Source organism: Bos indicus, chromosome 13, assembly GCF_029378745.1.
Source record: "Bos indicus isolate NIAB-ARS_2022 breed Sahiwal x Tharparkar chromosome 13, NIAB-ARS_B.indTharparkar_mat_pri_1.0, whole genome shotgun sequence".
NCBI lineage: Eukaryota > Metazoa > Chordata > Mammalia > Artiodactyla > Bovidae > Bos > Bos indicus.
In genome coordinates, this window is record NC_091772.1 from 25,842,469 (window position 1) to 25,866,878 (window position 24,410).

General features: G+C 39.4%; 2 protein-coding genes and 1 non-coding gene across 5 annotated transcripts in view; 2 read left to right on the top strand and 1 right to left on the bottom strand.

Annotated features, from left to right (window-relative positions):
* Nucleotides 1-24,410, top strand: part of THNSL1 (threonine synthase like 1) — a 144,214-nt gene that overhangs the window by 94,044 nt on the left and 25,760 nt on the right. The window lies entirely within an intron of this gene.
* ENKUR (enkurin, TRPC channel interacting protein) overlaps nucleotides 687-24,410 on the bottom strand; it is a 34,738-nt gene continuing 11,014 nt past the window's right edge. For 2 of the 3 annotated variants that reach the window (XM_070800831.1, XM_019973047.2), the window contains exons 3-5: nucleotides 16,723-16,946; nucleotides 10,829-10,975; nucleotides 687-1,337 (exon numbers count right to left, since the gene is read on the bottom strand). In XM_070800831.1, the coding sequence (XP_070656932.1) occupies nucleotides 1,161-1,337; nucleotides 10,829-10,975; nucleotides 16,723-16,946 (548 nt within the window). In that variant the 3' untranslated portion in view covers nucleotides 687-1,160. Of the gene's footprint in view, nucleotides 1,338-4,948; nucleotides 5,054-10,828; nucleotides 10,976-16,722; nucleotides 16,947-24,410 lie in introns of all 3 variants that reach the window. The other variant, XM_070800830.1, reaches the window with a different exon arrangement.
* Nucleotides 9,422-9,528, top strand: LOC139186692 (U6 spliceosomal RNA). The gene has a single exon (XR_011570364.1). It is a non-coding gene; the product is annotated as a U6 spliceosomal RNA (small nuclear RNA).

The window sequence follows — 24,410 nt, forward strand, 5'->3', positions numbered from 1 at the left end:
TAAAGGAATAAAGAAATGATGCCTATACACAGATGTGACAAAAATTTTACAGTGTTTTCAAAAATATTTGTATATAAAAATTTTTAACTAAAGTAAGCTTTTCTACAATGCTCCCAAATTCTGTGCTTGTGAAAAAGCTTGAAAAAAATTGTCATTTTTTCCCCCTGGTGTTGTCTGTAGAATAAAAATCGGTGTAAGTAGTAGAAATTGTTATTGCTCTGATATTTTGTAATTTCATATATTTTACCAAATTTCTATAATTTAAGATTTCATAAATAATCTTTTTCCTTCTCGGATACTTATAGGCTCATTTGAGTTGAAGACAGCTCTACTTACATAAACTTATTGCTTAATAAATTATGTAACCTTACAAATAGAAATACTAGAATTCACAAAATAGAGAAAGCCAGAAAGTAAAAGTAATATCCCATATTAGTGAAATACATATAGTAAATTATGGAATATAAGGCACCTAGAATAACAGGTTTTGAAAGTCGAATGTCAGAAAGAAGGTGATTCTCTTTAACAATCCTCAGTGATGCAATTTATAAGTTTTCTCCTTGATTTTATGTTATTTTCTTAATTTTTCTTCCTTCAAATGTAAGCCTCTCAGCCTATATAACATTATGGATATTGAAAATATTAATATGTGTGAATAGCTGCAAATGACACAGGCTACCAGAGAATACATGTAATTTGTGGATCTTTGGAACAACATGTCGAAAACACTTCAGAGTAGTAAAAGTACACGGAGTACACAGTTATTTCTAATTCAAAATACTTTACAGTTTTTAACCTTGTGTTTCTTGCATTAACACAGTGAAGAAAAAAATGTGAAGTTCTAAGTGCTGACTTTTTCAGGGCCCAGAAATGAATGTTTATCTGAAACAAGTACATAATTATAATGAATTATGCTATAGAACTGGAAAATCTAAAATCAAATTTTAATCAGGTTACAAGGAAACCCGGATGCTAGTAAAAAAAAAATTGTGTTCTCTATGTAAGTAAATAATCCAATTATTCTTTAAAAACTGCCTAAGCATTTTGGTAAAGACTTTTTCTTCATAGTATTTTCCTCTTTGAAAAAACTTATGGTTTCATTTTTATGTTTTCTGTGTTTTTTTTCCATGTGCTAAAATGATTTTATTTTTTAAAATCCACTATTTCTTATTAGCAATATAAATGACTTTGTGCTTTTCAAGGACACCAATGTCGTGCTCCAGCTGCTTCATCTCTTCTTCCAGCTTCTGCTTGCGAATCTTCTTTGGTATGGAGTCAATGAAGACCGAGAGGGACTGAAACTCCTTATGCACCTCTTCCCAGTTCTTTTTCAGCCCCTGCAAATCGTAAAGAAAACTGTATATACCAAAGCAAACCACAGGAGCAGAGTAAATCACAAAGAAAATTGCACTGGGAGGAAAAATGTAAACAGGTAAAGAAAACTGACAAAAATAACTAAAAAATGATATGTGTTTATCAAGTTCTTGGCCATAGTAACAAGACAGACTGTATAGAGGCCAAACCCTATCCTTGATTGTGTGCTCATTTCCCATTGGGAGTATTTATTTTCTTTGTTTTTAATCTTACTGTACTTGTTTTTACCATCAAATACATGTATGTGGAATTATGTGTGGTATGAAACTAAGCTTTTAGCAAATGCTTTGGTAAAAACAACTTAGAACTGATATCCCCAAGCAAAAAAAAAATTTTTTTTGAACAGGAAATTATTTCTTAAAAAAATTTTAGTTCAACAGAGAAATCATCAAAACACTAGATTCTGACATACATGGACATGTTTTCTTGTATTCGACTAAATGGAATGGTATAAAATGATGAAATTCAAATTAACAAGAGATGATCTTTTATGTGTTTTCAATATCAGGAAGAATTCTTCCTCCACATAGTTAAGAGATCTATACTTTCCATTAATCTCTTCTACAAATGACTGAAATGTCATGCTAATTCAATAAGGTATGTGTGTGCACTTAGTCGCTCAGTCAAACCCAACTCTTACGACCCCATGGACTGCAGCCCGCCAGGCTCCTCTGTTCATGGGGATTCTCCAGGCAAGAATACTGGAGTGGGTTGCCATACCCTTCTCCAGGGGATCTTCCCAACTTGGGATTGAACCCAGGTCTCCTGCATTGCAGGCAGATTCTTTACCATCTGAGCCACCAATTCAATAAGGTAGTTAATGTTTAATGTTCTCAGAAACCAACAAATTCAAAATTAGGAATCTCTTTAGGAACAATAATGGTTATTTCCATCTCTGCTTAGTTATTATTTCTTATCACAATGCACTAGAAACCCCACTGACAAAATGATCAAACTGATTGAACTCATGCAATGAAATTTTATAAATTAATGCTTTCTATTGTTCACAATGGGTATACCAATCATGTTATTTACACAAAAATGGAAAGTAAAAACAAAATGGAATATTGCCCTGAAATTATGACCCCTGACACACAGATGGAAAAAGATATCTCATTCAAATGTAAACCAAAAGGAGGTTGGGATAGATATACTTATGTCAGAAAAATCTGACTTTAAAAGTAAGACTGTAGTAAGAGAAAAAGGGCATTACATAATGATAAAGTGGTTGATACAACAAGAGTATATAACATCTGTAAATATTTATGTTCCCAACATGTGAAGTGAGTGAAGTAAAAATCACTCAGTTGTGTCTTTGCGATGCCATGGACTATACTATCCATGGATTTTTCCAGGCCAGAATACTGGAGTGGGTAGCCTTTCCCTTCTCCAGGCGATCTTCCCAACCCAGGGACTGCACCTAGATTTCCCACATTGCAGGCAGGTTCTTTACCAGCTGAGCCACAAGGGAAGCCCAACGTAGGAGCGTCATAATATACAAAGCAAATATTACAAATTTAAAGCAAAAAACAGACAACACTATGATTATAGAAGGGGAATTTTAATACCCTACTTCCATTAATGAAAAGATCATCCAGACAGAAAATCAGTAAGGAAGGACTTTAAATGACAGGTTATATCAGATGGATTTTACAGAAATGTAAAGAATTTTCCATCCAAAGGACTAAAAAAGCATACTCTTCTTAAGTGTACATAGAATATTCTCCAGAATATATCATATATTATGTCATAAATCAAGTCTTAAAAAATTTAAGAGGACTGAATCATATCAAATATATTTTCTGATCACAGTGGTATGAAACTAGAAACCAACCATATGAAAAAAATCAGAAAATTCATGAATAGGTGGAGATTAAACAACATGATACTGAACAATCAATGGGTCAAAGAAGAAACCAAAAGAGAAGTTTAAAAATACCTTGAATGAAACTAAAACGGAAATATACTAATATTTATAAGATTCAGCAAAAGCAGTTCAAAAATGGAAGTTCATAGTAATAAATGCCTACCTTGAGAAACAAGAACAATCCCAAATAAACAACCTAACATTACACCTCTAGGAACCAGAAAAAGAAGAACAAAGCCCGAAGTTAGTAGAAGGCAATAACAAAGATTAGAGCATAAATAAATAAAATAGAGACTAAAAAGACAATAGAAAAGATCAGTGAAATAATGACTGGTTCTTTGAAAGGATGAACAAATTTAACACAGCTCTAGCTAGATTCACCAAGAAAAAAAAGGACTCAAATAAATAAAATCAAAAATGAAAGGGGAGATATTATAATTGATACCACAGAAATACAAAGAATCATGTTGTCTACTATGAACAATTATATGCCAACATAATGGAAAGCTTAGGAGAAACAGATAAATTGCCAGAAGCATACAACCTACCAAGGCTGAATCATGAAGAAAGAGAAAATCTGGACAGACCAATTACTATTAAGAAGATTAAATTAGTAACCAAAAACCTCCCAACAAATAAAAAGTTCAAGACCAGACAGTGGATTCTACCAAACACTCAAAGAAGAATTTTACCAATCCTTCTCAAACTCTTCAAAAAACAGAAGAGAAGGGAACTCTTTCATACTCATTTTATGAGGCTAGCATGATCCTTGTACCAACATCAGACCATGGTGCCACAAGAAAAGAAAATTACAGGCCAATATCCCTTGGAACATAAATGCAAAAGTCCTCAACAAAATATTAGCAAACTGAATTTAACAATCCATTAAAAGAACCATATACAAACATACTTTGGAGATATATCAGACTTGGTTCCAGACCACTTCAATAAAACAAACAACCCACCCTGGGTCGGAATCTAGGGAGGAGGAAATGACAACCCATTCCAGTATTCTTGCCTGGAGAATTCCATGGACAGAGGAGCCTGATGGGCTACATAGTCCACGGGGTCACAAAGAGTCGGACATGACTGAACGACTGAGCACACACATGCACACCATATCATAGTCTATTAAGTGTGCAATAGCATTATGTCTTAAAAAACAAATACTTTAATAAAAAAGTACTATATTGCTAAAAAATGCTAACCATCATATGATAGTGCAGGGTTATGACAAACTTTCAATTTGTAAAAATCTCAATGTCTGTGAAGCACAATAAAACGAAGTACAATAAGACAAGTTATGCTGGTACTGTAATCAAGTGGGGTTTATTCTAGGGGTGCAACAGCCACAAATCAGTCCGTGTGATATGCTACATTAGTAAAATAAATGATAAAAATCATATGAGCACCTCAATTGATATAGAAAAAGCATGATAAAATTCAGCTTCCATTTATGATTAAAAAACTCTCGACAAGGTACACATAGAGGAAACATACCTCAACATAATAAAGGTCAAATATGACAAGCCCATAGCTAACATCATACTCAATGGTAAAAAGCTAAAAGTTTTTCTTCTAAGATCAGGAATAAAACAAAGATGCCCACTGTCGCCACTTTCATTTAACATGGTATTGGAAGTCCTAGAAGAACTGTATAAAAAAGATCTTCATGACCAAGATAATCATGATGGTGTGATCACTCACCTAGAGCCAGGCATCCTGGAATGTGAAGTCAAGTGGGCCTTAGAAAGCATCACTACGAACAAAGCTAGTGGAGGTGATGGAATTCAAGTTGAGCTGTTCCAGGTCCTGAAAGATGATGCTGTGAAAGTGCTGCACTCAATATACCAGCAAATTTGGAAAACTCAGCAGTGGCCACAGGACTGGAAAAGGTCAGTTTTCATTCCAATCCCAAAGAAAGGCAATGCCAAAGAATGCTCAAACTACCACACAATTGCACTCATCTCACACGCTGGCAAAGTAATGCTCAAAATTCTCCAAGCCAGGCTTCAGCAATATGTGAACCGTGAACTTCCACATGTTCAAGCTGGTTTTAGAAAAGGCAGAGGAACCACAGATCAAATTGCCAACATCCGCTGGATCATGGAAAAAGCAAGAGAGTTCCAGAAAAACATCTATTTCTGCTTTATTGACTATGCCAAGGCCTTTGACTGTGTGGATCACAATAAACTGTGGGAAATTCTGAAAGAGATGGGAATACCAGACCACTTGACCTGCCTCTTGAGAAACCTATATGCAGGTCAGGAAGCAACAGTTAGAACTGGACATGGAACAACAGACTGGTTCCAAATAGGAAAAGGAGTAGGTCCAGGCTGTATATTGTCACCCTGCTTATTTAACTTCTATGCAGAGTACATCATGAGAAACGCTGGGCTGGAAGAAGCACAAGCTGCAATCAAGATTGCCGGGAGAAATATCAATAACCTCAGATATGCAGATGATACCACCATTATGGCAGAAAGTGAAGAGGAACTAAAAAGCCTCTTGATGAAAGTGAAAGAGGAGAGTGAAAAGTTGGCTTAAAGCTCAACATTCAGAAAACTAATATCATGGCATCTGGGGAAACAGTGGAAACAGTGTCAGACTTTATTTTTTGGGGCTCCAAAATCACTGCAGATGGTGACTGCAGCCATGAAATTAAAAGACGCTTACTCCTTGGAAGGAAAGTTATGTCCAACCTAGATAGCATATTCAAAAGCAGAGACATTACTTTGCCAACAAAGGGTTCGTCTAGTCAAGGCTATGGTTTTTCCTGTGGTCATGTATGGATGTGAGAGTTGGACTGTGAAGAAAGCTGAGCACCGGAGAATTGATGCTTTTGAACTGTGGTGTTGGAGAAGACTCTTGAGAGTCCCTTGGACTGCAAGGAGATCCAACCAGTCCATTCTGAAGGAGATCAGCCCTAGGATTTCTTTGAAAGGTCTGATGCTAAAGCTGAAACTCCAGTACTTTGGCCACCTCATGCAAAGAGTTGACTCACTGGAAAAGACTCTGATGCTGGGATGGGTTGGGGGCAGGAGAAGAAGGGGACGACAGAGGATGAGATGGCTGGATGGCATCACTGACTCAATGGACATGAGTTTGAGTGAACTCCGGGAGTTGATGATGGACAGGGAGGCCTGCGATTCATGGGGTCGCAAAGAATTGGACACGACCGAGCGAATGCACTGAGCTGAGCTGAGCTGAGCCAGAGATCAAGAGTGGCATAATTTAAAATTATTGATTATAAAAAAGAAAGAAAATGTAGTCTTTAAAAAGCATAGCTATACATTTAGATTTATGAGGGAATTAGAACTGTCTTACATAACGATACCTTCATAATAAGCCCTCAAGTACAATCTTGTAAACTTTTCAGGGGACAAAGTGGTTTATTTCCATGTTAAGATAAAAATGACTACAGGATTGGACACAGTTTATAGAGAAGATTTGTTGAGAAAAAAGGCTACAGATGTTGAACATTTCTTGAGAGAGATTACATCAAGAAAAAAGACAGAAGGAAAAATATCTTTTAAATTTTAAAAAGAGGGGGATGAGTTAAACACAGTTCTTAATAGTGTTTGAGAAGTATTCCAAAAAGAAGTCTTCAAAAGAGTTCTATTTTTCCATAGCCTTTCATTATGAAATGGGAAATGTGTTTCCAGAGTGCTCTACAGGGGTACCCACTGCAGAGGTGAAATCTATGTATTTATACACTTTGAAATATCAAAGGTTTTTTTCAAAGCTCCTTGGGTGATATTTCCCTATTACTTGTGGTCACAGCAGCTATACGTTTCACAGTATTTCTTTTTAAAGGAGAGTTTGCTTTATATTCTAGTTTGTACAATAACATTTGGTTCAAAGTCAACTGCTAGGTATGGGAACTAAATGTGATTAATATTTCAGATTGTATTGAAATAACCTCTTTGCTGTTTTTTAGTTATTTCATCTAAAAAAAAAATCTTTTATGCACTGCAGCAATACTGATTTTCCCTTATTTTTATATCTTAATTTTCCTTCCTTCTGGTCTGATACTGAAGCAATGTTGTTAATTTTGGGGAAACTTCATATAGGGAGAAGCTGTCACAAAATAGTAAAAAGTGTCTTCAGCTCCAGGCTCCTCTGCTGCCACCCCACCCCCATCCGTTTTTTACCTTCTAGCTCTGCTCTGTAACTAGGTGGTAGGCGTTAGGGGGGAGAGTATTAATCCCTGTGGGCTGCTCTTTCCCCAGTGTTTGCCCCCAGCCGCTGCCTGAGTTCAGCCACAGAGGGCACTGGTGGGAGGAAAGTGAGCTTGGGGCATTTCTTCCCCCTCCTCGATGTCACCTGGACACGACTGGCCCTTCCATTTGTGACTACAATGCCCATCAGGGACCCCTCTTCCAGGCTCCAGCTCCCACCTGGCTCTGGTAATGCTGTTTCCAGCCCCTGTCTTTCCAGCCTAGGGTGGTGGTGATTCCCACTGTCCCTAGTCCTGGGTGCCTCAATGTTCCCCACTGGTTCCCTTAGCGCTGCTTCACCTCTGTAAGTAGCTCCTTTGTAAATTCTCTTCAGAATCCCTGTCCAGCATGTTTTCTGAATCCCTGGTGGATAGAGCTTCCCGCTGTTATACTCTGTGCGCGTGTGTGCTATGTGGTGAGAAAACACCTCCCCGGGGACTGGTGGATGTGCCTTTAGTCCCTCTTTGTTGCTGTCGTTTAGTTGCTCAGTCCTGTCCGACTCTTTGTAAGCCCACGGACTGTAGCCTGTCAGGCTCCTCTGTCCATGGGATTCTCCAGGCAAGATTTCTGGAGTGGGTTGCCATTTCCTCCTCCAGGGTGTCTTACCGACTGAGGGATCAAACCTGCATCTCCTGCACCGACAGGTGGATTCTTTACCACTGAGCCACCAGGGAATCTGCCCCTCTTTAGCTAGTTGTTAATTGTGTGAACCAGGGCAAATGTAAGCCAAACTCCAAGCTCCCTGAAAGTAAGGACCACATTTATTTTGCTCATAATGGTATCCTTTGGGCTGGGTAGAAGGCCTGGAACATGGTAGATGTTCAGGAGATGAATGGATGGATGGATGAACAAAAGAGCCCATTTAATATATTTGCATTTTATATCCTCACCTGGGAAATGAGAAGTTTGGAATCTTTAGGCCAGATGATTCCTTCCTGGATAATGGGACTGTAATTCTAAAGAACAAGCAGAATGAATCCTACTCGGGGACATGTGAACATATTGTCACAGAGTGACACACAGCTCAACCAGGGAGGGAGCAGTGTTCAGGGCTTGTTAGGAACAGAGCCAGTGGCTTTGTTACCATGGCAGCTACATTACTCAGGCTAACAAGGCATCCAAGGTGGGGTCAGCTACTGTCCATCAGAGTGTATGCAAAGAAACGGCATGACCACATTAGGAAGCCAAGGCTTGCTGATCTACTATGGAGGTGCCTGAGCAAAGAGCCTTTTCCTTCCCAGGGAAGTTCTTCCTCTCTTTTCCTATCTTTCAGCATTATTTAGATACAAAATGGCTTTCACAAAAGCACATAAGTTTTAAGAATGGCAGAGTCAGAAAGAAGGAGGGAAGAAAGGAGAGTAAGAGGGAGGGACGGAACCAAGAGCAGAGCTCTTCCTGAAAGTGACAGGCAGCCACGTCTGCCAGCCTTCTTGCCTGCCTGTCCTCCCTTCTTCTTTCCAGCGCACTATTATTAATCATCCGGGTTTACACCGGGCACCAGGTTAGACAATGCAGAGACTGCTGACCACAGAGAGACTTGGTTCCTGCCCGCAGGCCACTCCTGTCCAGTGGGATACTCTCTTACTTTGTAGTTTAAGGCCCAGCTAAAGACCTACCTACATCTCGAAGTGGATGTTCATGCCTGGGAACCTTATAAAACATGATCTATACATAGACACATATCTCTGTATGTACACATATACAGAGCACCTCTCATCAACTAAATCACAACATTATTCAGAGCAGAAATTTTCTTATGACTCTTGGGGCTTAGCATGATACTCTATGCTGCTGCTGCTGCTAAGTCACTTCAGTCATGTCCGACTCTGTGCAACCCCACAGACAGCAGCCCACCAGGCTCCTCCATCCCTGGGATTCTCCAGGCAAGAACACTGGAGTGGGGTGCCATTGCCCTCTCCGGATACTCTATGCAGAACAGGTTTTTAATAAATGTTCATTGGTGCTCGATTCGGCAGCACATATACTAAAACTGGAATGATACAGAGAAGATTAGCATGGCCCCTGTGCGAGGATGACACACAGATTTGTGAAGCATTCCATATTTTTAAAAATAAATAAATAAATAAATAAAAAATAAATGTTTATTGATGATTATGATGACAGATAAAATGTTAAGAATTTATAACAGCATATGAATACATTTTTTGATAGAAACTAATGTAAAAATATATTTTTTTCTGTTTTAAAAAGGTCACTAGAAATTGTTTTGTAGAAAGTTTTCACAGTAACAAAACAAGGAATAAAGTACTATTTTTACCTCTATAAGAGACAGGATGACTCTAGAAGAATATAAGTAGATGCTTACTAAATACTCTCTAAAGATGATTGAGCAACTGTGTTCATATCCCCCAAATATTTTAAATGCTTCAGATAAAAGTCTTGCGTTAAAAACTCCAACATAAGTGTCTTTAAGTCTATTTTAGTCAAAATAAAGAAATCATAGATAAAACGTAACACTTGGTTATTTTAAAATCTAGACATTTGCTTATAAGAAAGAAAAAAAAAGTTGGTCTAGGGACAGGACAGTTTCAATTATTCTAGAGCTCCACCTAGTGAAAAATATCTATTTTATGAATATTATTTTTGAAAAATTCAGGGCCATGGGAATGGAAATAAAAATGCTTTTTTGCTTTATTTATGCATATTCATGTAACAGTTGGACTATAAAGAAAGCTGAGCACCGAAGAATTGATGCTTTTGAACTGTGGTGTTGAAGAAGACTCTTGAGAGTCCCTTGGACTGCAAGGAGATCCAACCAGTCCATCCTAAAGGAGATTGGTCCTGGGTGTTCATTCGAAGGACTGATGTTGAAGCTGAAACTTCAGTACTTTGGCCACCTGATGCAAAGAGCTGACTCATTGGAAAAGACCCTGATGCTGGGAAAGATTGAGGACACGAGGAGAAAGGGATGACAGAGGATGAGATGGTTAGAGGGCATCATCCACTCAATGGACATGAGTTTGAGCAAGCTCTGGGAGTTGGTGATGAACAGGGAGGCCTGGCGTGCTGCCATTCATGGGGTTGCAAAGAGTCAGACACAACTGAGCAACTGAACTGAACTGATGCATATTCACTGAAGGAGAAAGTGAACTTTCTTATGACACTACTCAGAAAAAAACAGAAGCTCACTCAGTCAGAAAAGAATTATTATTCAACAATCCTTATATTACAACATTTTGCTCTTCCCAAAGAAACAGCTTTGCTGCATGTAATTGTCACTGTAACCAAAAGACAGTATTCTGATTTCAAAAATCAAAGTGCTGGCCTTAATGATCATTGATGTTAGGCCCTCCTTTCAGAAATGTTCCAAAGAATTCCACACAGACATGAATTACAGAACGCTTACCTGCAGAACTGCTTCCCTTTCTTCATCAGATAGCCTTTTCATAGCTGCTTTCCTGAGGTTTTCCTGGATATAGTTATCATATTCTTCTTGGGCTTTCTTTACTTCCTCGTTTCGCTTACATATATATTCAGGTGTGACACCATAATCCTTACAAAGATTTTTCAGAAAAAAAAAAATCCTGAAAGTTATCTTGTATATGTGTACATACCAAGCAAAGATTAGGAGCAAAAGAGATGTTACAGACTTAAAGCCTTTGCTCAAAACACTGCAAATTGACAAGTCAGTGATTTTTTTGTTTTTCCTATTGGGAACTAGTAGCTTTTATCTTGAGGTCTCTTTTGCATAATTTTTTTTTTTTAAAGAAGATAAATGCTTCTAATGCATTGTAAAAACAGATTCTTAAAACTACTAGGCACATCTGCTTTAAGAAAAAAAAAATGACTTGGGCCCCTAAGGTTGTTTTTGGAAATACAAAATACAATTTTAGGCTCCTGGGCTGCTTATAAGGACTGACAGTGAAGCAATCAGCTGTGATTCTTTCAAGTTAGTGAATGTGTTGATACCACTGTGCAGAGACACAGAACTACTCCCCTGTTCATTCTCCAAAAAAACTATTTGAGGATGTACTTGGTGGCAGCTACACTAGTGAATAAGAAAGGCAGTTTCTGTCCTCACCGAATGTGTTTTCTGTGGGGAGAAAAGCTCATCAAAAAGAGATTATAAAATAACATTTATAAATACAGTAAGAAGAAAGAGAGTCATGAGAACTAATTGAGATAAAATGTCAGGGAAGATCTCTCTGAGGAAGCAGCTGTTGAGAGATATGAGTCATTGAAACTATGCACAAATATCCTGGTTCTTCTCCTTGGAGGCAATACTTCCCTGCTCCCCTTTCAAGTAAGATGTAGCCATGTGACCAGCATTATCCCGTGCGAGTGCAAGTAACTTCTGTCCTTTTTGAATCTTATGAACTAATGGATGACTTGCCATGTTCTTTTTCTCTCTGGTATGATGTTCTTTTTCTCTCTGGTATGCTTTGGGTTGCTGGGTCCTGGAATGAGGACTGGAAGTAGAGCTCCCAGCAACCCTCAAAAGGACATGCAGCACAAGGAAGCACTAAAACTTAAGTTACTTTTAGTTACTTAAGTTTGGGGGTTGTTAGCCACAGCATAACCCAACCTAATCCTGACTGAACAAGGGATAGAAACCTTAGCTATTAATATAAATGTGCTCTGGAAAGTTGCAAAGCACTATACAGATAAACACTAAGAGCTCAGTACTCTGAGCATTTAGTTATTAGTACTCTGGGTAAATTAGTTCAATGGTAACCAGTTCAGTCCACTTCAGGAAACACTGAGAGCAACACCTCTTTTCAGCTCAGTACAATTGGTGAGGTTCATAATGATGATTCTGTGTCATCACAAGAAATTATATGTGGCATATTCTGTTTAAGAAAAAGAACTGCCTCACAGATGAGGAAAAGCTGCAGTGATCTGAAATATTCTCATGTGCTGGATCACTGAGAGCTAATGCATACTATTGATATTAATAATTGCATATATTATAATATCCACTCATCATTGAATTTTTACTAGGTGCCAGGTATTGTGTCAAGTGCTTAATATATTTTATATCATTTAATCATCACAATGCTGTGATAAATCTAATAACTTGTTAAAAAAAATCATGGAGTTAAGTAAGTGGCAGAGTTAGAATTTGAAATGCTGTCTTACTATTATCTCTGTATAACTCAGGCCAACATCCATGCTTCACTGTGCTAACACAAATTGCCCTCATGGCACAAATGGGTACACAATACTTTACTTGGAACTAAAACATGAGGTTCGCTCATTTTTAAAAAATGGCATCACCCTAAAAAGGACCTACTGTCTCACTTAACAATAATAGATTTTAAAACTTAACTCTGGTAAGTGGAAAGTAAGCTGAGTTAGTCCTTCCCGAGCTCTGACTGCTTAGCCACCAAGAGTATTACTACTACTACTACTAAGTCACTTCAGTCATGTCCGACTCTGTGCGACCCCATAGACGGCAGCCCACCAGGCTCCCCGGTCCCTGGGATTCTCCAGGCAAGAACACTGGAGTGGGTTGCCATTTCCTTCTCCAATGCATGAAAGTGAAAAGTGAAAGTGAAGTCGCTCAGTCGTGTCTGACCCTCAGCAACCCCATGGACTGCAGCCTTCCAGGCTCCTCCATCCATGGGATTTTCCAGGCAAGAGTACTGGAGTGGGGTGCCATTGGAGCAGAGAATCTGCATTGCTTGGTAGACAAGCTCAGGTAGACTAACCTAGCATTTTTCTGTCTCTGTGATGGAGACTCAATTTCCTGTTCAAGGCAGAAAATGTATCGAAGTGGGCGGCTTACACAGAATGCAGCCATGAGGAGGGGGACACACAGCATGATCGTCAAAGGAGAAGGGGTGTTTTGTGTGTGTGTGTGTGTGAGATGGTGGAGAAATGATGGTGGAAATGGTTTTAAAAAGCCAGGAGAATGAAATTTCTGCTTTTCAACACCCTATGGGACAGGAAGTCTGAGCAACCTCCAGGGGCCATAGAAGGAGGAAGTATCAAAGAGAAGCTTGAAATCTTCATTGGCGTGTGCTGCCAGCTCCCAGACTCCTACTGAGGTGTCTTAGCCAACTGAGCATCAGGGGTTTTTCAGGGACTAAGTAGTTTTTCTCTAACAATGGCCTTGAGGATCCTGTTTTGATTGTTAACAGGCATTGGATTCATCATGGTGGATCACCGGATGACCTTAATGCAAGCCCCTCAACCATCACTATTACAATTTCTTTTTTCCTCTTCCTTTCTTTTTTGCCACAAGTTATTATTAAGCATAGGCTTCCCCAGTGGTTCAGAGGTAAAGAATCTGCCTACAAGGCTGGAGCCACAGGAGATGTGGGTTCAATCCATGGCTTGGGAAGATCCCCTGAAGGAGGGCATGGCAACCCACTCCAGTATTCTTGCCTGAAGTATCCCATGGACAGAGAGGAGGCTGGTGGGTTATAGTCCACAAGGTCACAAAGAGTCAGACACTACTGAAGCAACTGAGCACGCACACATTATATTATGTACTGGAAAAAGAAATGGCAACCTACTCCAGCATTCTTCCCTGGAGAACCCCATGGACAGAGGGGATTCTGTAGCCCTGGCAGGCTACAGTCCATGGAGTCACAAAGACTCAGACACGACTGAGTGACTGAGCACGATCATTATTATGCATTACTATTCTTTAGAATTTTGTACTCATACTATGTGTGTTTCCAGCATTTTTGTGTTTGATAAACATGCAAAGTAAAATAGGTTTCATGTAAGGTTCTTTTCATAAGCTTTTTAAGCTTTAAACTTCTACATTTAAACAGCTAAACCCATGCTTCTATAATTTTCAGCAATGAAATCATATGCTTATCTGATAAGCACCTTTTCAGATAGAAATGAAGGTCCTGAAAAGACTATTGTTCAGTACTTTCAAGGTCTGTTTTACTCCAAACCATACACAAGTGAATATATTCAAACTGAAATAGTACTGTGAATTATTTACACTACACTGATAGGATGGACAGTTCTAAAGTTGTTTTCCTCTTCATTTCTCTCATTCTGTTACAAAGATAATGTAAAGTGAAAGTGAAAGCTACTCAGTTGTGTCCGACTCTTTGCGACCCCATGGACTATACAGTCCATGGGATTTCCCAGGCAGGAATACTGGAGTGAGTTGCCTTGCCATCCTCCAGGGGATCTTCCTAACCCAGGGATCGAATCCAGGTCTCCCATATTGTGGGCAGATTTTTTATCAGCTGAGCCACCACGGACGCCCAAGATAACGTAAACTAATAACTAAATCCTAGAATATTCTGAAAGGTTATTCCTTCCAGATTTACAATAATGACTGTGCTTCTAGTGACAATTCCACCTCACCAAAAATGAGTATCTTTTAGAGATGGGCTCCAAAATCACTACAGATGGTGACTGCAGCCATGAAATTAAAAGACGCTTACTCCTTGGAAGGAAAGTTATGACCAACCTAGATAGCATATTCAAAAGCAGAGACATTACTTTGCCAACAAAGGTTCGTCTAGTCAAGGCTATGGTTTTTCCTGTGGTCATGTATGGATGTGAGAGTTGGACTGTGAAGAAGGCTGAGCACCGGAGAATTGATGCTTTTGAACTGTGGTATTGGAGAAGACTCTTGAGAGTCCCTTGGACTGCAAGGAGATCCAACCAGTCCATTCTGAAGGAGATCAGTCCTGGGATTTCTTTGGAAGGAATGATGCTAAAGCTGAAACTCCAGTACTTAGGCCACCTCATGTGAAGAGTTGACTCATTGGAAAAGACTCTGATGCTGGGAGGGATTGGGGGCAGAAGGAGAAGGGGACGACAGAGGATGAGATGGCTGGATGGCATCACTGACTCGATGGATGTGAGTCTGGGTGAACTCCGGGAGTTGGTGATGGACAGGGAGGCCCAGAGTGCTTCGATTCACGGGGTTGCAAAGAGTCGGACACGACTGAGCGACTGATCTGATCTGATCTAATTCTTAAATATACTAAGAACTGAAATTAAGGAAAACAACTGTAGTTTTCCTTTACTAAACTACATGTTGTTGTTCATTCCAAATTCTCTGTACTTTCACCATACTAGATTTGGACCAAATGCAGACTTCAGGGGAATGAGCATTGACAATCTAGAGAATTTGTTCAGTGAGAGCACTGTTTTTTAATTGAAGTAAAGGTGATTTACAATAGTATTATCAGTTTTAGGTGTACAACATAATGGTTCAAAATTTTTATAAATTATAGACTATATATACCATTTAAAGCTGTTTAAAAATGTTGGCTATATTTCCCTTGTAGCTTACTTGTTTAATATATCCTAGTAGCTTATTTATTTTATCCATACTAATTTGTACCTCTTAATCCCCTCTACTTTTCCACTTCCCACTGGTAACCATGAGTTTGTCAGAAAGCACCGTTAGTAATAATAGAATCTTTATGAATAATTTGAATATCAGGTCTTTTTGAAAATTACAGTAGTCAATTATATAACACTTTATTACTTGAAAATTTTCCCCATTCTGATTTTAGCACTGAAAGCCCTGCATGTTGGGGAAAACTTAGTCCCGGGCAACTGGACAGCTGGTCATCCTATGAAAGATCTTCTCTTTTGGAAGCTAAGATGAACTATTGCAGTAATAGGAGAAAAAGGTGAAATTACTGAACCATAACTTTGAAGAGGTTTTTAATGTGAAGAAGCATTATCATCTTGAAATACTGCTAATACTTTAAATTATAGGCAACACTATGTGAAATGCTGAGTCTGGGTCTCTGTAGACAAAGTCAGTAAAGTATATACATGAAATTGCCATCTTAATTGATAGGGATATGTGACAAGTAAAGATATAAACAAATGATAATTATCTTATAAATAACCAAGTTTAGTGAATTTGTTCATTGTTTTTCGTGTACATTAGCTGTCAGCTTGCTAAAAGCTTACTATTAAGAGCTAACTAGCTAGTTGAGTGATAGATCAATCTATGCCAAATCTTCACCTTGAATTTCTTTTAAAAATTCTATTTTCTTTCTCTATTATTTTTATAATTTTTTATTAGAAGGTAATTGCTTTATAATACTGTGCTGATATCCACAATACTACTTAATTTTAAAACAAATTTTTATTGGAGTATAGTTGCTTGCAATGTTGTGTTTCTGTCTTATAGCAAAGTGAATCAGCTATGTGTTTACATATATCCCCTCTTTTGGGGATTTCCTTCCCATTAGGTCACCACAGAGCATCAAGTCAAGTTCTCTGTGCTATACAGTAGGTTCTCATTAGTTATCTATTTTATACATATCAGATTTTATTAATCTATCATAAGGCTACCTTTTTATTGATGTACTTTGGAACCAGTCCTGAAGTTTCAAGGTCATGCTTGTCTCCAGTTCTTTTGTCAACATAAATTGGTTTAGGCTTTTTAGCCACTCCCATAATGACATCAGCTGCATTTGTATTTATAAAATTTTTTTCACTCTGTATTCCCATGACTGGATGGTCAGTCCTCAATGGCACAGGTGGCTTTCTGCGCTCATTCCATTCAAACTTTTTTTCTGTTAGACATAACGTTTCCATTGTTAATGTTAAACCATAAACATGTCTACTCAGTACTATTTATAACATCCAGATATTTTACCATTAGTATATTAGAGTTGTATTAAAAATATATTCAAATATTTAAGGTTAAAATCAGTAATCACAAATGCAAAATATTAAATGTGAAATAATCAATATGTTGAAGAACAATATAAAAATCTAAGGGAAGAAAATAAACTCCCTAAATCATATGTGAGCTAATACATTTTTATTAGCTATTATGAAAATATTTTCTTATAAAGATTTCAACAAATATTTAGTTTGCCCATTGAAAAAGTTCAAAGAAACATGAAAACATTTTTCTGAGTACTTTCAATATTATGAATAATCATTTTCACAGGAAAGTTACTATAAAATCACAAAGTAAAGAAATCAAACTTGATGTATTGAAAGTCCAAGAATCTGTGAAATTTTTTGCAGATTATCATTACAATGATTATCATTGATTATTATTACAAGGCATAAAAATCATGTAATAGCTGTGCCTCCAACATGCATCTTAAGAAATAAAGATTACCAATACTGTTGAGGTTTCCTGTTCACTCCTCGATGATTACATTTCACCTCCTTAAATAACTACTATCCAGAGTTTACCTTATTTCCCTATTCCACATTCTCTTAATTAGCAGATGAAACTGGCTGTTTCTACACAGTCTCTTTGACTTGACCATTCTGACTCACCTGTTTTGATACAGCCACATAGAAGTGGTTTGTCAAAAAGCTAAAATGTAAAATAATTACATTTTATTTCCCAGAACCAAAGGCAACAACTATCTTGACAAAACCTTACTCAAATCTTAACCCCAAACACAACTACTAGGTACTTTGTCTTTATTCATTTCTGTACTGTTTGAACTTTTAAATCATTTTATATAACCTTTATTATAAGAAAAAAAACAGTATTTTATTATTAAAGGTCTATGAAATGGATTGATCTCTTGTTATGGGCTGAATTGTGTCCTGACCCCCATATTCATATGTTGAAGCCCTAAAGCCCAGTACCTCAGAACGGTACTGTAGTTGAACATAGTTTTAAAGAGGGATTTAAGTTAAAATGAAGGCATCAGGGTGCTACTGCTGCTGCTGCTAAGTCGCTTCAGTCGTGTCCAACTCTGTGCGACCCCATAGATGTCAGCCCACTAGGCTCCTCCTTTCCTGGGATCCTCCAGGCAAGAATACTGTAGTGGGTTGCCATTTCCTTCTCCAATGCATGAAAGTGAAAAATGAAAGTGAAGTCGCTCAGTAGTGCCCGACTCTTAGCGACCCCATGGACTGCAGCCTACCAGGCTCCTCCATCCATGGGATTTTCCAGGCAAGAGTACTGGAGTGGGGTGCCATTGCCTTCTCCACGAATGATCTCCTTATAAAAGGAGGAAATTCGGACACAAACACAGAAGGAAGACCATGTGAAGACACAGGGAGAAGATAGCTATCTAGAAGCCAAGAAGAGAGGTCTCAGAAGAAATGAACCCTGTAAATATCTTGATGGTGTTTTTGTTTGTTATCGGCTGCACCTTGAGGCATGTGGGATTTGTTTCTCCGACCAGGGATTGAACCCATAATCCCTACAATGGAAGCACAGAGTCCTAACCACTGGACTGTCACATAATTCCGGGAAACACCCTGATCTTCGATGCTAGCTCTCAGAATTGTGACAAAATAAATTTCTACTTAAGCTACTCCATGGGGCTTTCCAAGCGGCAGTAGTGGTAAACAATCCACCTGCTAATGCCGGAGACAGTAAGAGACATAGGTTCGATCTGGGTTGGGAAGATCCCCTGGAGAAGGAAATGGCAACCCACTCCAGTATTCTTGCCTGGAGAGTCCCATGCACAGAGGCGCCTGGAGGGCTACAGTCCATAGGGTCTCAAAGAGTCAGACATGACTGAAGCAGCTTAGCACGCACATACTCGTTAGGGTAGCAGCCCTGCTGCTGCTGCTGCTAAGTCACATCAGTCGTGTCCGACTCTGTGCGACCCCGTAGACGGCAGCCCACCAGGCTCCCCCATCCCTGGGATTCTCCAGGCAAGAACACTGGAGTGGGTTGCCATTTCCTTCTCCAGTCCATGAGAGTGAAAAGTGAAAGTGAAGTCGCTCAGTCGTGTCCGACTCTTAGCGACCCCATCGACTACAGCCTACCAGGCTCCTTTGTCCATGGGATTTTCAAGGCAAGAGTACTGGAGTGGGGTGCCATTGCCTTCTCCTAGCAAACCAATATACCCCTGATAATTCTATACCCCCCACAAATATTATAAAGGAAGCTTTCAATATTCACTTAGTCATTGATTCATGCAATATGTTTTTGCTGAATACTTACTATGTTCCCAGGTACTGCTCTAGGAACTGTGGGTACAGCAGTGAACAAAGGACACAAAGCCCCCTTTCTGATGGAGTTTACATGATAGTGGGGGATGGAAAAATGTAATGTGTAGACTACGATGTATGTATTTGCTTGAACAATATGTAAAACTGTTTCTTGTTCTTGACCTACAAAAATAGTTATCTTCTTCCTATTTAACATACTACTGAGATGTTGTGAATTGTCAGAAATTGAATTGTGGAGTTCTTACAAAGCCTGGAGCAGAGAATAAACCTGTTACAACCCAAATATTTCCCATCTACTAAAACAGACTCATTGGAAAAGACTCTGATGCTGGGAGGGATTGGGGGCAGGAGGAGAAGGGGACGACAGAGGATGAGATGGCTGGATGGCATCACTGACTCAATGGACGTGAGTCTGAGTGAACTCCGGGAGTTGGTGATGGACAGGGAGGCCTGGCGTGCTGCAATTCATGGGGCTGCATAGAGTCGGACACAACTGAGCGACTGAACTGAACTGAACTGAAACATACCCAAGTAAGGATGGTATAACCATTTTGCCTAAAAAGCCAGAGGCTTTAAAAAAAATTAATTTATCTGTTTTAATTGGAGGCTAATTACTTTATAATATTGTAGTGGTTTTTGCCATACATTGACATGAATCAGCCACGGGTGTACATGTGTTCCCCATCCTGAACCCCCCTCCCACCTCCCTCCCTATCCCATCCCTCAGGGTCATCCCAGTGCACCAGCCCTGAGCACCCTGTCTCATGCATCGAACCTGGACTGGCGATCTTTTTCACATATGATAATATAAATGTTTCAATTCTATTCTCTCAAATCATCCCACCCTTGCCTTCTCCCACAGAGTCCAAAAATCTGTTCTTTACATCTGTGTCTCTTCTGCTCTCACATATAGGGTCATTGTTATCATCTTTCTAAATTCCAAATATATGTGTTAATATACTGTATTGGTGTTTTTCTTTCTGACTTACTTCACTCTGTATAATAGGCTCCAGTTTCATCCACCTCATTAGAACTGATTCAAATACATTCTTTTTAATAGCTGAGTAATTAGTCCATTGTGTATATGTACCAAACTTCTTTATCCATTCATCTGCCAATGGACATCTAGGTTGCTTCCATCTCCTGGCTATTGTAAACAGTGCTGCGATGAACATCGGGGTACATGTGTCTCTTTCAACTCAAAACCAGAGGCTTTTATAAGTTCACATGAGAAATATTTAGAAGCCAAATTTAATTATGAGTTGAAAGTGCATGCAGATGACTTCCTTAACTAAAGCTTTAGAAATGCATTTAAGAGGCAAAAGTGAATTCTCAGAAAATAAAGCAACAGTTTAGGAAGACTGATAACTCATTCTTAGTTGAGTAAGTCAGATAAGGCAATGGCACCCCACTACAATACTCTTGCCTGGAAAATCCCATGGATGGAGGAGCCTGGTAGGCTGCAGTCCATGGGGTCGCTAAGAGTCAGGCACGACTGAGTGACTTCACTTTGACTTTTCACTTTTATGCCTTAGAGAAGGAAATGGCAACCCACTCCAGTGTTCTTGCCTGGAGAATCCCAGGGACGGGGGAGCCTGGTGGGCTGTGTCTATGGGGTCGCACAGAGTCGGACACGACTGAAGTGACTTAGCAGCAGCAGCAGTTGAGTAAGTAAATTATAAATCTTCCTTTGTGGTTGTGCGCTGGATGAAGCCTAAAGCCTACCCCCATCTTACTGTATGGTATATCTACCTAAGCATCATCTCGTCTATCAACACAAGAGTGGAGGATGGCAATGGGGCTGCTGCTTCGTCGCTCAGGCATGTCTGACTGTTTGCAGACAATGTGGGGAGGTTTGGAAAAAGGGGTGAGGATGTCTAGTCACAAATTATTCCCCCTGATATCTATATTCTCTACGACCACAATTGACTGCCAAATCCGAAAGCCAAATGATTTGGTTTCTTTCTAGGCTTCCCTGATAGCTCAGCTGGTAAAGAATTTGCCTACAATGCAGGAGACCCCGGTTTGAATCCTGGGTCAGGAAGAGCTGCTGGAGAACAGATAGGCTACCCACTCCAGTATTTTTGGGCTCCCCTGGTGGCTCAACTGGTAAAGAATCCACCTGCAGTGTCGGAGGTGGATTCGATCCCTGGGGTGGGAAGATCCATGGAGAAGGGAACGGCTACTCACTCCAGTGTTCTGGCCTGGAGAATTCCAAGGACTGTATAGTCCATGGGGTGGCAAAGAGTCAGACACAACTGAGCAATTCTGACTTTCACTTTTCACTTTAGGCTATAACAAAATTGCAATATCAACAGGGTCTCGTAGTCATGCAGATGTTCCACTACTTGAATTCAGAGAAATGTTCATATACCTTGTAGGTATTTTTCAGTGTGTCTAGCAAGTTACTGTGTTCAAAATGGCAGTATATGCACAAAGAGACTGGTAGCTGTTTGGCCTATGTTACCTAAAACGTTGTTTCACCACATGGGCTTTTATTTTATCTTATTTTGATGGACCTTTAAAGCTCTTGTAAAACCCCAAATTTTTTATTCTTAAGGCCAATGAATTTTTGTGTTTGTTTTACCTTATAACATTTCATGCAAAGATGAAATGGTATGGGCCTAACAGAAGCAGAAGATATTAAGAAAAGGTGGCAAGAATACACAGAAGAACTATACAAAAAAGATCCTCACGACCCAGATGATGATGATGTGATCACTCACCTAGAGCCAGACATACTGCAATGTGAAGTCAAGTCGGCCTTAGGAAGTATCACTAAGAACAAAGCCAGTGGAGGTGATGGAATTCCAGTTGAGCTCTTTCAAATGCTAAAAGATGATGCTGTGAAAGTGCTGCATTCAATATGTCAGCAAATCTGGAAAACTCAGCAGTGGCCACAGGACTGGAAAAGGTCAGTTTTCATTCCAATCCCAAAGAAAGGCAATGCCAAAGAATGCTCAAACTACCACACAATTGCACTCATCTCACACGCTAGTAAAGTAATCCTCAAAATTCTCCAAGCCAGGCTTCAGCAATCGTGAACCATGAACTTCCAGAGGTTAAAGCTGGTTTTAGAAAAGGCAAAGGAACCAGAGATCAAATTGCCAACATCTGCTGGATCATTGAAAAAGCAAGCGAGTTCCAGAAAAACATCTACTTCTGCGTTATTGACTACGCCAAAGCTTTTGACTGTGTGGATCACAATAAACTGTGGAAAATACTTAAAGAGATAGGAATACCAGACCACCTGACCTGCCTCTTGAGAAACCTGTATGCAGGTCAGGAAGCAACAGTTAGAACTGGACATGGAACAACAGACTGGTTCCAAATAGGCAAGGAGTACATCAAGGCTGTACATTGTCATCCTGCTTATTTAACTTCTATGCAGAGTACATCATGAGAAACGCTGGGCTGGAAGAAGCAAAAGCTGGAATCAAGATTGCCGGGAGAAATATCAATAACCTCCGATATGCAGATGATAACACCCTTACAGCAGAAAGTGAAGAGGAACTAAAAAGCCTCTTGATGAAAGTGAAAAGGGAGAGTGAAAAAGTTGGCTTAAAGCTCAACATTCAGAAAACTAAGGTCATGGTATCCAGTCCCATCACTTCATAGCAAATAGATGGGGAAACAGTGGAAACAGTGTCAGACTTTATTTTGGGAGGCTCCAAAATCACTGCAGATGGTGATTGCAGTCATAAAATTAAAAGACGCTTACTCCTTGGAAGGAAAGTTATGACCAACCTAGACAGCATATTAAAAAGCAGAGACATTACTTTATCAACACAGGTCCGTCTAGTCAAGGCTATGGTTTTTCCAGTGGTCATGTATGGTTGTGAGAGTTGGACTGTGAAGAAAGCTGAGTGCCGAAGAATTGATGCTTTTGAACTGCGGTGTTGGAGAAGACTCTTGAGAGTCCCTTGGACTGCAAAGAGATCCAACCAGTCCATCCTAAAGGAGATCATTCCTGGATGTTCATTGGAAGGACTGATGTTGAAGCTGAAATTCCAATACTTTGGCCACCTGATGCGAAGCGCTGACTCATTTGAAAAGACCCTGATGTTGGAAAAGATTGAAGGCAGGAGGAGAAGGGATGACAGAGGATGAGATGGTTGGATGGCATCACCGACTCAATGGACGTGAGTTTGGGTGAACTCTGGGAGTTGGCGATGGACAGGGAGGCCTGGCGTGCTGCAGTTCATGGGGTCGCAAAGAGTCGGACATGACTGAGTAACTGAACTGAACTGAACTACCTTATAATGTTTATAAGAGGAGAGACAGACTTCATCTCTTTTTTCTTATTTGAAACTTAGGATTTACAGTTTGGTAGTTGTGCTATGTAATATGCTTAACTTTGGTGAGTATTCATAAGGACTCAAGTAATATCACTGGTCCTAAGGCACTTAAGGAATTAAATTCTATTTTAAGATTTTCCAGTATTCTTGAGTGGCTGTGCATTGCAAAATAACACTCGAGGAAAAGACAGGAGACTTTCAAAGACCTGAATTTAAACATTAATATTGTATTTTCATACTTGCTTCTTCCATCTTTCCTAATAATGCCCTCATCCTTTATCATGGCATATGGATTATGAGAGGATTGTGGGACACAAACCATTGCCATAGGGAGAAGGAGTCACATTTTTGTCAAAAGGTGATACCCTCACTGGGCTTGACATACTGTGTTAGTTCTTTGATCCAAGAAGATGGGAAGAGGCTAACTTTTTAAAAGACATAGACTCATTGCCCTCTTGTGTTTATTACCCAAAACCAGCAGGGAAGACATACTCAAGATGGGAAGAAGCTGCTTCATGCATACTTGTCACAAATCCTTTTTCATCTATTCTCCACTTTTCTAATGGCCTTTCCCCCAATATCCATGTGCTTTATGATCACAACTGACTACATCATTTGTGAGGCCCAGCACAAGATGAAAATGTGGGACTCCTTGATAAAAAGTTATTAGGAATTTCAAGATGACAAAAGCAGAGCATTAAACCAAGTGTGGGATCCTTTGAAGCATGGGGCCCAGGGTGGCTGCACAGGTAGCATGCCCAAGAAACTGATTCTCATTCAGGAAGCCTCTTCCATTAC